The 13552-nt window shown below is 40.1% G+C and overlaps 1 protein-coding gene across 2 annotated transcripts in view; it reads right to left on the bottom strand.

The window, feature by feature from the left end:
• The window catches only part of ULK2 (unc-51 like autophagy activating kinase 2), a 64120-nt gene that overhangs the window by 49583 nt on the left and 985 nt on the right, over positions 1 to 13552 (bottom strand). For both annotated transcript variants that reach the window (XM_072938481.1, XM_072938482.1), the window contains exons 2-5: positions 12988 to 13080; positions 11859 to 11900; positions 1830 to 1862; positions 1469 to 1505 (exon numbers count right to left, since the gene is read on the bottom strand). In XM_072938481.1, the coding sequence (XP_072794582.1) occupies positions 1469 to 1505; positions 1830 to 1862; positions 11859 to 11900; positions 12988 to 13080 (205 nt within the window). The remainder of the gene's footprint in view (positions 1 to 1468; positions 1506 to 1829; positions 1863 to 11858; positions 11901 to 12987; positions 13081 to 13552) is intronic.

The raw sequence follows: 13552 nt of genomic DNA, 5'->3' as shown, positions 1-13552 counted from the left end.
GGTTCAAACCAGCCTGCCTGCCTCCAGCATTCAAGGAAGCGCTTCATTCCTGGTCCCCTGTGCTAACACTGCTGCTCTGGAACATCAAATACGGAGTCCAACCTCAGGGACAAAACTGCTGTCGCAGCTACACCAGTATCAATGCCTGCGTCTTTCTGTTAAAGAAGGAAACTGATATTCCAGTGAGGGCCCTAAACTGATAAAGTGACCCTCAACCTGACCGCAGGGGAAAGGTGCCTTTATCTAGATCACTGCCAGCGTAAAGCATCTCAAGATTCAGAGACCGACTGGAAGGTGGAACAAGGTGTCTTGGAGCTCCAACTCCTGCCTACCAGTAGTGAAGAAAGTGCCTGTCTCTGTATTCCACTAGTAATTGACATTTTGAAGAATCTTTTTACCAAATTAACATAATTTGTTAAAAAAAGAATCTCAGGAAAAATACAAACACACGCATGGAATAAACTACCAAATTCAGGGTAACGGTTGTCCCCAAGCAGGAGGGACAGGAGCAGGACCTCAGAAGGGCCTACGTGGAGCCTCAGCTTTATGTGGAATTCCTTTTTTAACCTGGAGGGAGGAGTAATACAAGTATTCTTCACATCATTCTCTACACAGCTTTTGAAATCTCCCCAATATTTTATACTGGAAAAGTTTTTAAAACCTCATTTTTAACTGCACTCTCTGATGACCAGGTGAACACTTTAAGTACACTATTCCTCTCCTGCGAGCTGTCCAGACCCTTGGTGGGTGTGTCTGGTGACGTCTTACTGTTTTTACCATGAGTTGCCATGATCTATTTCCAGGCTGGGTTATGAACTTTTTACTGTTCTTTTTGTCTGTCTCCCTTGCATCTTCAAGGGGCCAGCAAGGAGGTGCTGGCCTCATCCAACATCATTAAAAAAATACTTTTGAGGGACATAACCTGATCTGAATGCTTATTATCCTATGTGGATATACTCACAGACACAGAATTTCAAAGCAGCATCTAGTACTAAAATCTTACCTTTGTGCCACAAAATAATTTGTTACCCTTAATCCTTTAGAACATTTTGAAAAATTACAAAAATCATTCACATTAATAAATATATTCTTAGATACAGTCTTCCATTATGTTTTATTTTTTAACTCTGAAGGAAATGAAAGGACAAAGGTTCACTGATAACAAGCCACTAGAGTCTTCTGAAGAGAAAGCCTACTGGTTTTTCTCTTCTGGGGAGAGGACCCACCTCTCAAATACTGTGGGAGAGGGGCACACGTACATAAACATTCACACACAATTAAGGCTGAGAAGCAAGACCACAGCAAACAAGAGCCAGTCAGTTAAGTGACCACAGTCAAACAAATACATAAATATTTTACTGACTGTTTCTATACAAGTACAGAAAGCAGGGGTAGCATACTTCAGAAGGAACTGGTGATTAAACAGACTACAGTACTATACTAAACACTGGCGAAGACAAAAACTTACCTTGCAAATAATCTGCCAGGTCTCCACCATTGCAATACTGATATATAAAAGAAAAAGTAATTAAAATGAAAATACTGATTAATTCAATCCATTATCATTTAATTTTAATTAAGAGTACACTTGCATGTAATGTAAATCTGGTCTGAAACAAACCATTTTATAGAATCTACATTTTTAGAAACTACATTATAAAGAATTATAGAATCTACATTTTAAAATTTTATATTCCTTATAAAGTAGGATCTAAATCACTGAATCAACTTTATTAATTCAAATTTTCAAATAACCCAGTCACTTTTAAAGTACATATTAATCAAAAGAAATATGAAGTAAATTAAACAAGAACTTGTATACCACCTACCTCCATCACCAGAAAGACAGAGGTGGGTAATTCCTGAAAAATAAACATATTAAATATGATTTAGATTAGAGAAAAAATTAAGCACAAAATTTAAAAATCACGATAGTTAATAAAAACAGTACACATGTTCATTTTAAACAAGTAAAGTGAAATCACAAAATCCTTCAGAAGTGAAATTTAAAATCCTCCAACGATATAAACATCTCATCCTCAATGATACAAACATAGTTATCAGGAAGTTCAATTTCGTTCATGGAAAGCACTAAAGAAAGATTCAGCTTTTGGTTACAGTTATGGTAAATTTACTACTTGTGAAAAAAAGGATTCTCTGGCCCTCAGGGAAGCACTCCCAGTTTGAAAAGTTTATGATTTGGAGCAATGACTTGATAAATCCTCCCCGGCAACACCAAATGCACAATCTGATTTCTGGAATACATGCTCTAGGACGCTTAGTTCTTTTGTTTTTCTTGTTTTTATGTGTATTTGGAGGCAATCACATTACTCGGGAATTTCTGGCAAAGGGAAGATTTCTTATCACATGTCTCGGTAGCAAATTGATTTTAAGGAACTGATTTGAGAAATTCTACCCAGTCTCTCAGATTCTTTTAACTCCAGGTCTGTTGCCTGTGTAAGTAATTCAAAGGCTGATTTCTTCAATTTTTATAGTGTTAATTAAAATTTAAACTGGGCTTCCCTACAGCTTAACTTGAGCCGATGTTCAAATGTGATTCAAGAGATAACCCTTCCAGTAGCACTTGGCTTCACCAAGACCCAAAATTCAAGGGTATGGTGTCTGATGGGAAAACACAAGGAGGGGAAGGGAAAACGGGGCAGGTCTAGGGCAGTGCTCCTCAGCGTGCAGGTCACGGGCAAGTGCCAGTCAGCACACTATTCTGTACTGGCCACAATGAGATAATTACAGAAATTAGGAGTCAGAACTTTAAAAGGTTTAAAGTAATTTGACAAAGTAATTTTATGTCTGCTGAAACTAATAATAAAAACTCTGGACATCTGTTTATAGGTCCTTTTTTATTGTGTTACTGTGTTTATAACACTGCATTTTTACTAGATCTTATAAAAGCATCAGTTCACACAGATGAGAGACAAAAGCTGGAGGCTCACAACAGCTTGACAGAGCACATCCTGCAACAAGGAGCAGCATGCAGGGCTGCCACAAAGGACTCGGCACATTCCCAAAGGTCTGGACCCGAACTGAATTCTGCACGCCAGAAACTCGGCGACTTAGGTGATTCGCTCCACCCATTTCTCCAGAGGACTAGATAAGAAATCAAAACACAGCACGCCCCATCCTCTCACCCCCTCAGAAGAACGGCGGTGCCTTCTGCTCCCTGCCCCAGCAGGACCCAGTGCACGAGAGCCAGGCCACCTGCCTCAACAGTGGCTCGCCTCCTCCCCACTCCCACCAGGAGCCAGGAAAGCAGCAGAGCAGGCGGCGCCCGCAGGCCAGAAGGGCAAGTCTGCCAGAAGTAAATGCTCCTTCCTTTTATCATAAATAAAAAAGGGGGTGTGTGTAGCTCAGTGGCAGAGCGTGTGCTTAGCATGCACGAGATCCTGGCTTCAATCCCCAGTCCCTCCACCAAAAATATAAACAAACATATAAATAAACAAACTTAATTACCCTCCCCCCAAAAAGAAACAAAAAATAAAAACAAAAATATATTTCTGATTTAGTCATCTCCACTGGGAACTAGTGATAATCACAAAACCTGATCAAATCCAAACCAAACTATCCTGTCATCCCTAAAAACACAGAGAAATCACTAAACGTAACATTCAACAAAAATTTCCTCTTCCCAAGTATAAATGACAAGTATGTTATCTGGAACCAGTGTTGTTTAGTCACAAAACTGCCCCACATCCTGACTACTGAGGAGAAGGGACAGGGCGGAGCTGCTAAGGGGAGGCCAAGGAGACACGGAACTGCTGTTCCCTCCACACGATGAGACCCAGTTCCCTTTCGGTTTTCACAGCCTGGCGGGTACATGCAACCACTTAGTTTCCCCACGCGTTCATTCACTCATTCAATAAGTAGTAAGTAAGGCAGAAATACTTCAACCCTTGACTTCTTGGGCAGACCTTCTTTTGTCCACTTTTAAAGCAATTAAAATCTCAATAGGCTTGATCATTCTCTCTCAGGAAGGCCCTCTTTTCAAAACAGAGCCCATCCTTTAAATGAAGCCCTTGAGTAATCCGGAGCAGGCGTAGCCGCAGAAGCCAGGGAAGAGCCAGCAAAGGAGACAAAAGGTCCACTTCTCAATAAAACCAATCAGCCATCTAGAGACAAATCATAACTCAAACGGTACTGGAGCACCAGGGAAGAACTCGAAGAGATACCTGGAGGGTTAGAAAGGATGAAAAGTGAGGCCAACAGACCTGGGAGTCAGACCATGGAGGGTTTTCCAAAGCTGAACATACATTTGTTCTCCTTTCTAAAATCGAGACATCCTCAACTGACTCCCCAGCACATCCCCCAGCGAAGCTAAACATAGTGGGTTTCCCTACTCAAAGTCCTTATCACCTAAGATAAAAAACCTATTCTCTAAAAAGCAGTGGAGAACGGAAAAGAATCTGAAAAAGTGGGTATGTGTGCATGTGTATAAATTAACTAAATCACTTTCTTGTACGTCTGAAACATGGTAAATCAATAAAAAATAAAAATAAAAAAGTTATGAGGAGGTCTCAAGTTGAAAAGATGCCCTCAACACAGGGCCAATTAAAAAAGAGTGTTTGCTTTCAAAAGTAAGTTGAGTGTATGCAAACACACATATATGCATTAAAAAATAGTTTTGAAGGACACGCAACTTCTGGAAAAAGGAAACAGAGGCATCAGAAAAGGGTGTATCTGTACACACTGTTAGATCATTGGAACTGTTTTTCCACTGAGAGCCTGTTACTTTCATATTTTAAAAAATAATAAATGTAAAGTGAATTTTGTAAGTCAGATAATATGAGTAGATAGTTCTCTTCAGCAGCAGAATTCAAAGAAGCAGAAGCAGAGAAATACAAAATAATAAAAGAGTTAAGCAAACAGTAAGAGAAAGAGAGATTATTAAAGATGATTAAGTAAATAGAAAGAGAAAGAAAATTTTCTGGCTCCTCAGACCCAGACCTCACATTTCTCTGCTACTTTTCCTGATCTGTTCTCTACCCCTCAGGAAAGAGGAAAGAAACACCATTCCTGCGGTCCCGAGACTCGATCCCCTTGGGGTCACCTGGTCCGAGAGCCTCACAGCATCCTGGGAGTAAACAGGGCCGGGTGGACATCCTCGCTTTACAGAGAGGTGCTGTTAACAAGGAAAAAGCGGCTTGACTGACACTGTAAAAGGCGACTGACAGAAACAGTTTCCTTACTCCCGTGAGGACTCTTCCTCTTAGATCACGCTCTGAAAAACTGAGACGCAAAATACAATCCATGGAAGCCAGTTCTAGCTCACTGACCTGACACAAACCAACGAGGGACTGCAGAAAACTTTTCCTTACTCCTTATCTCATTAATACTAATTAAACAAAAGGTTTCCAAAACATTCCGAACACATACATAATGCTGAGGTTTATAATATGGAATACATATGTGGTCTATGTTCCTCTTCCTGGCACAGAGCTCCTAGGCCTTTGGGATTTCCTGAGAATGATCAAGGTCTCTTACACTAATGAGGTGACTTAGGAAAGACCCTAGGCCATGTGAGGACAGGAGCTAGTGACCAGGGGGACCAACCTTGTGATTAGAGGGTTGGAACTTTCAGTCCCAAGCCCTGATCTCTGGAGTGGGGAGACAGGCTAGAGGCTGAGTTAGTCATCAGCAGCCAATGACTTAGTCTTGCCCATGTAATGAAGCCTCTGCAAAACCCCAAAAGGACAGCTTCCAAGAGCTTCTGTGATTGTGAGCACGATGAGATTTGCTGAGTGGCACACCCAGAGAGCATACCCAGCCCTGAGCATCTCTTCACCTGGCTGTTCCTGTGCTATATCCTTTTACAATAAACTGGTAATCCGGTGAGTGACATGTTTCTCTGAGTTCTGTGAGCCGCTGTAGGAGGAGGGCCTGAGAACTGCAGATCTATAGCCAATCTATAGTACATCTATGGTCTATCTAGAGGATTGCCACAAGCACCGGTAACAACCTGAATTTTCAATTAGTGTCTGGACAGGGTGGGGGACAGTCTTGTGGGACTGAGCCCTTAACCTGTGGGATCTAATGCTAACCACAGGGAGTGCCGGAATTGGGTTAACAGCTTGGTGGTGCTGGAAAAAACATACACTGGAACGCAACACTCACTTCCAATAAATTTCTAAGCTGATAACTAAGTACCCACTTAATCTGAACCTGATTTACCCATAATTCTTCACATTGTTTAAGTCCTAACTCTTTTAAACAGTCCTGAAGAAGACAGCATCCTCTTCTACAGTTATACTCAAAACCAGGGAAAAGCTTGGGATAACTTTCCGGGAAAAAACTTCAGTCACTATATCACTCTTTCGCACATCAATAAATTGCAGAAATCAAAGATGTAAATATCGAAAAATCCTAAGTACTAGAAGAAAACGTGGAGGATCATTTGTATAATCTCGAGGTGGAGAAACATTTAACATGATATGAAACCTAGAGGTCATTCAAAAACAGATGGGAACATTTTACTATGTAAGAACTTCCATGTATCAAAAAGAGGCTAAAATAAAATACAGCAAAGAGCTGCCAACTGCGACTCCCTCTTCTTCACCTGCTACAGCTCAAGTACCCGAGTCCTAACAACCCTATCTTCTAACCATCTCGCCAACTTGTCCACGCCTTTCCAACTCCTCTGGTGACATCACCCACCCAAACACCTGCAACGTGGTGACCCCATAGCCAACCTTGCCCACTTTCCCCAAAGCAGCCAGTGTTTTAACATACTTTCACAAGCTCCAACACCCATTCCTTTATAATGGAGAATCCCTTTTCTCCAACCGTAACTGTTCGGTCTAATGCCCTGCATATGTTCTCCCTAACTGGCATGGAAATGCCCGGAATGCTAATAATCAGAAGCCTGCCCAAAGGCTGCAGAATGCAAGCAAGCTAAGGTGGGTTCTCCCTCTTCCCCTCAGAAAGAAAGCTTTTTTTTCTTGATTATATAAAAAAAGTGCCTACTGCAAAAACTTGATCACATTAAAATTTGAAGGAAGAAAGTTAAAGAATCACTTCAATCTCACCATCTGAAAGAAGCCCCACTAACGTGTCAGTGCTTTCATGCAGCTCTTTATACACAGTCACACCCAAAGGAAGCATGCGAGTTTAATTTTAATATAATTCATTTCCATCTTTTTGCTCAATTATCTTCACCTCTCCAAGTAGCCAATGTTTACATCTGGTTTGCAACCTTCCAGGCCTTTCTCCTACTCATATAATCATAAGGTAAACACACACACATATTTTACTTTGAAAAAATGGGATGTCATATATAAATGTTTGACTCTTGCTTTCCTCATTCAATAATACACTAAAGAAACCCCTCCAAGTCAACTGCACATAGATAACTCTTTTTAATAATGTGATATGTCACAGTGTGACCACATTGCCATTTACTGAGCCATTCCCTTACTGAGGGACGTTCTCTGGTTTCCAGCTTTGCCCATTCTAAGCAATGCTGCAATGGTTCTGGGACATCTATCCTACTTCTCATGCGTTTATGGCTACGGGATAGATACCCAGGAGTCTGGGCTGCTTAGTAAAAGCATATGTACTTCTAATGGTGACAGATGTCTCATCTCATTGAAATATTTAACTGCCTTCTATATACAAGACACTGCTCTAGGCACTAAGGATATAGCAGTAAGCCAACAGAGTTACACGCCCTGTTCTCTAAGCTTAAATTCTCAGAGGGAAGGGTCAGGAGAGAGATAACAAACAAGTGAAGTAAGTATATAGAGCATGTTAGAGGGTGACAGGTGCTTTGGAAGAAAAGTAGGAAAGGAGGATAGATAGTGCTGGGGAGGGGCTGAAGTTTTATTTAGGGCAGCTAAAGAAAGCTTCATTGGCAATGCGTTGAGTAAGACCTAAGGCAGGCTGAAACTGTATCTGTGTACACGACAGAGATGCCACATTCTGTGTGTACACTGTACACACAGTCACCAGGAGGAGGGAAAGCGGGGAAAGGCCCACAAGGAGGCCCGAGTGGATGGAACAGAAGCAGGAAGGTGCAGAGGAGGGGGTAACAGGGTTTGGATTTTACTCACAGAAATGGGGGGGGAGCACTGCAGGGGTCCAAGCAGTTAGGATGCCCTAACTTGCATTACCAAGAGCACTTTGACGGCAATGTCAAGAATACTCTTTAGGGTATGGAAGCAGAAGTATCGCCAGACATCATTCCAAAAATATCCTAACAACTCACATTTTTACCTGTGATAACCTGGGAATCGGGGATACCTCCCCAATTCCAGCAGTGAGAACTGCCGCACTTAATGTTCCCATTTGGAGGGTGGGAAGTGACATCCATTACGTTAATTTACATCTCCCCACTTGTTCATGAACGTCATTTCCTACACTTATCAGCCGTTCTTACTGCTCTTATGAGAACCACAATTTATATCCTTCGCTTACTTTCTCTTTGGGTTGTCTTTTCCTTCTCAATCTGTGAGAGGATTTATATGCTTTAGATATTAGCCTGTTACCTGTTGTATTGTAAATATTTTCTCAAGCTATTATTTACTCTTGCATTTTTTTGCATTTCATTGTGGTATAGATTTCAGTGTATAGGTCATGAGTTGTGACAAATGTATACACCTGTGTAACTACCCTTCCAGTCAAAACAAAACACAGCATTTCCATAGCCCCAGAAGGTCCACACTCGCCCAGACATACCATCAGCCCCCGATACCAAGTTGCAGCCTCTCCTCTGCTTTCCCCGAGTTCTGTCTCTTCTTGAAACGCACGCACGCACGCACACAGACAGAATCACACAGTAGCTGTCTGTACCTAGCTTCTTTTTCTCAGCTTAATGTTTGAGATTCCTAACACATTACGGTATGTATCAAGTTTGTTCCTTTTTATGGCTGTCAATTTGTTCCCGGTATTATTTGTCATAAAATAAAATTTTAAAAAATTTTATATGTCCCTACTTATGTGGCTTCCAAGTTTATCTTGATTTAAAATAACTTCCTAGCTCTTAGATTATATACAGTCATCTAAATATTATTCTAAGGTTGTTATTGCTTGTTTTACATATTTACATTCTTAATTCATTTGAAAATCACTTTGGAAAATGATGAGAATAGAGATCCAACTTTATTTTTTCTCAGATGTCTCAATTCGCCAGTGTCATCTACAGAATGAATCTTTTCCTCACTATACTGAAAATTACCAACAGGTGGATGTTCACCCAGATCACTGACATTCATGCAGGTAAGTATTCCCAACTGACTATACCTATCTCATGCTCAGGACGTGAAGATATGCATCTTTTGAAAAACAGACATGACATCACCCTCCTGCCTTTAAAACTCTTATAATGGCTTTGTACTGTCCTTAAAGATCATGCATGGCCCCTACTGAGCCTCCCGCATCACCCATCACCATGTCCCCACTCCCCCTGCGTCCCCATCACATTCCTCCTTCCAGCCCTTCAGACTCATCTCTTCACAGAAGGCTTCGTCTGCCTGGGAAGCTTGCCTCCTCTTCTCCCACTTGATTAAATGACTACAGAGCCATATACGCATTTAGACATGTATGTATGACTCAGTCACTTCACTGTACATCTGAAGCGAACACAACACTGTAAATTAACTATACTTCAATTTTTAAAAAGGTTAAAAAACCCTCTAAAACAAATGTGACAAATGATGATTATACCTGGGAATTACCATTTCCTTTCTAAGTTATTCATTTCAGCAATGTTGGAGAATTTTAAGGCGGGCATGTATTATTTTTGTAATTAGGGAGATGTGTTTCTTTTTAAGCGTCATCTAAACTGAAGCCTGATTATTACAGACAATGTCAAAAGTTCTCAGTTTATAAAAGTGTACACATCAACTTCAGATGGATGTCCACGAATGAATGCCAGGGAAAATGGTGCTCGTTTCCAGTGGATGAAACGACTACCAGTCTCTGTAAGCATCCCACCCTCCTTGGTGAAGTCAGAATCAAGGGAGCAAATCGCAACTATTAGATCCAGACTCTGTTTACTCTATATCCCAATGCTCAAGACTATGTTTATGTGACTAATAGTTCTTAAGTTTATTTTTATAAATTAGTTCCACTAGTGCACAATGTACAAAACATTTTAATGTAGTCACCTTGAAATTTCCAACTGTTTCATAATTCAGGTTTCTGAGTACATGTTGTCCTTAATGGTATCTCATTCTGCAGCCAAAACCTGGACTGAAAAACGTTTTTCATTCTGATAGACAAAATCTAAGTAAACTCTCTACTCTGAAGCAAAGCCTACGCTGCAGCTGACAGGATTTCCTGTACTCTCAAACATGGGGGCATTAAGAGTTAATACGTAACAATTTTTGTACGAGGCACTGACTCGTACCACTTGGTGCCCTCTGTCTACAGAGACTGAGACAACTAACTACACAAACAGCTCGGAGGAGAATCGACATTTCAGTAGGGACTGTGAGATCAGATTGGTTTTGACTGGAAACCTCCCCCCCCCCCGTTCTTTCCACGCTGCTTTGAATGTCTCAAGTGGAGGAGGGAGCTGCGCTTATTTAAATGGGTAATAAAACACACCCACAGCGCGCACATTCTGTGCACGACTTCAGACTGCATTGTTTTGGGAGGGAAGTCACACTACTGTCAAAAACTTTACAACCGTTCATCGATTTGTCCCGATAGTTCCAATTCTAGAAGCTGGACTTACACAAAATAATCAGGTATCTTCAGAAAGTATATATTATCCTCACAGCATTTTTGTATAATGGGAAAAACCTAAACATAACATGGGTTTAGTTACATCAATACTTTGTGGTATGATATGACTCCATGAAAAATGGCGATATATTTTAAAAAGCACGCACAGGCCAGTCCGCTGAAAACAAGCAGGCTGAGAGCAGGGACTCTGCTTTACTCACTGCTTTTCTCCTAGCCTTAGAAATGCCTGGCTCACAGCCGCTGCTCAAACCTCACAAAATGAATGAATCTGAGTAGCACAACTGTATACAGAAATGGTTTTAGCTAGAAAACATACAGCAGAATCACACAACATGTTCACTTCCTTACTGGGATTCAACTGTCCAGACTAAACAAAACACAAGAGGGAAATACAGTAAATCGGGTACCCTGGTCGCTCTGGAGCAGAGTGGAGGGAAAGGCTGATGGGCTGTCCCAGCAGCAGCAGGTCCGCAGGGCTCTCGGGGTGAACACACACTAGCCAAGTGTGACCCCACTATTCAAGGAGGACTTGTTTAACACAATATGGCCTCAAAATATAAGCCAACTACTTGCTCTGGTGCTCCACCCCAAAAACAGTACTTTTCTCCCAAACTGGGCTTTTTAAAAAGATCTCCAGTAGAAATGCTGCCTTAGAAGGTACCTTCAGAACGCAGGCTTCTGACTCTACTGTATGCCACGGTGATAATCACAGAGAGATCTAGGTGATGAATACGCAGTTTCCTTGTTTTTATTTCCTTTATTTTCTAACATCTCTACTGTTAGCAAATGTTGCTTTCAAAGTAAGAAGAAAGCCCTATGTGATTTTTTAATAGCCCACAATAGTCCTTTCTAAATTTATCACAGAAATGCTAGATCCAGCACCAATATTCCTCTACTAGACCAAAAACAACACTAGTCTTGTAGCGTATTAACATTTGTTAATAAGTTTACTCATGCAGTACATTGTTTTATCCTACTGCCCTATGCTATTTTAAACAATTTCATTAATAAACATGGAACTCAAGCTATATTATCTTTTCAACAAGAATAAGGCAACTTTCTATTTCTATTTAGATTCACTTAAAACTTGTATGAAACAGAAAAAAATTTTAAGTTCTTTATTAACATACAAATATTTTAAAAAATCCAAAATAAGGTACCTGAACATCATAGAGTGCTACAATATTTTCATGCTGAAGTTCCTGTTAAGAAAATGGAGAATTCAAAATATTTGCATTTATTCTATTTATAACATTTCCATATGCAAATGAAATTAATTTAAGCATATGCACACACATGAACACATATCCATTTATACTACTTCTAGTATCTATACTTCTGTTACTAGATTAGAACAATTCAGTCTCCTAAGAATAAGAAATGTGGCTGATCAAACTTCACTTGGGGCCTATATATTTTTTCACTGCCGTAATTTTTTAGACTCAACAAGGTGAGTACTCTCATTTACAAAATAAACATCACAGTATGATCACAGGCTTTCTGCTAGTCTCTTAGATTTAATATACAATTTCTAACAACAAAAGAGGCATAAAGTTCCACAGTACTTTTAAAAAGCAGGATCTTACAATGCCTGAAAGAAAACAAAGTCAACAAAGTTCAACAAACTGTAATTCTTACCAAAGAGCTGTCCACGGCATAGTAATTTTGATGAATGTTAGATGAGGGTTCTCTGTTTATGCTGGTTTGCGAAACACTGGGTCAAATACACCTAAAGCAGTTTCTTCACTGCCTAAGTCTCTTGACTTTTTTTAATGAGTGCTTTGTGACTCTCCAAGAAGGATTTAGTAAACAGGATTTTCCACACTGACTTTTTTGCCTCAAAGTGTCCCACTTGGATGACACTGCTTGTGAGTGATCGAAAAAGACCACTTTCAAGGAAAGTAACTTTGTTCAATTTATAAGGAAAAAAAGATCCTGATGCACCCAGTTCTCCAAAAAATACTGTACCATGAAACGGATCAACAGAGGAGATAAATCATGGATAAGAAAGGCCTTCCTCTTCTCAAACAACAATAAAGTAAGTAGGCAAAAGGAATTATGAGAAGCTAAAATCAGTTTTCATCAATCTCTCTAAGGACTGGCCAAGAGCCACAAACATCTATTCTTAAAATAGCTTGTAAGTACTCAGTGTTTCAAAAAATTGAGCAAAAAATGAGAACAACAGGTGAAAATTCTCAAACTCGGGTCCAACTACCAAAACGGCAATGGATGTCATTACATATTCATTTAAGTTTATTCTAGTATGAAACACCACATAGAGAAACATACCTTTAAGATTTTAATTTCCTTCCCAAGCAGTATCTGTGATTTTGACAGGTTCTTTTTATTGATACTTTTAATTGCTACCTCCCAATCAGTTTTCTGGAAGGGAAAAACACCGTTACTCCCAGACATTACTCCACAGGAATAAGTCAACAGAAAAAATATTTCTAAGTATGAAGATGTTTTTAGCAAATTCATGTACAGCACTGAGAAGAAAAATGAACAGAACCTGAATCTCTAATAAGAAAATGGCTTTATAAATTAAAAGCTGCAGCAAGCTAATGTCCCACAAGAGCACCGGTAAAAATAATAAATATGAGGACCGCGTAGTAACAAGCATTAAGGGAAAACAGAACACAGTGTACAACTACTTAAAAGTTATGGAGGATAACCTGGGAGGTGGTATGGTTAACTTAAAACCGTATTTGACAGCCTGGCAGGATGAAGCCGTGTTCCAGCTACTTTTTTCTTGAGTTTTAAGTTATTCTCATGATAAAGGAGAAGTAGGCATTACTTTACGGGACAAGCAAGAAGGCCAGCCCACTTCGGACACGACCCCTGGCAACAATCA

Source organism: Vicugna pacos, chromosome 16 (assembly GCF_048564905.1).
Source record: "Vicugna pacos chromosome 16, VicPac4, whole genome shotgun sequence".
Classification (NCBI taxonomy): domain Eukaryota; kingdom Metazoa; phylum Chordata; class Mammalia; order Artiodactyla; family Camelidae; genus Vicugna; species Vicugna pacos.
The sequence above is the reverse complement of the archived record's forward strand: the minus strand, read 5'-3'. Positions and strand labels throughout refer to the sequence as shown.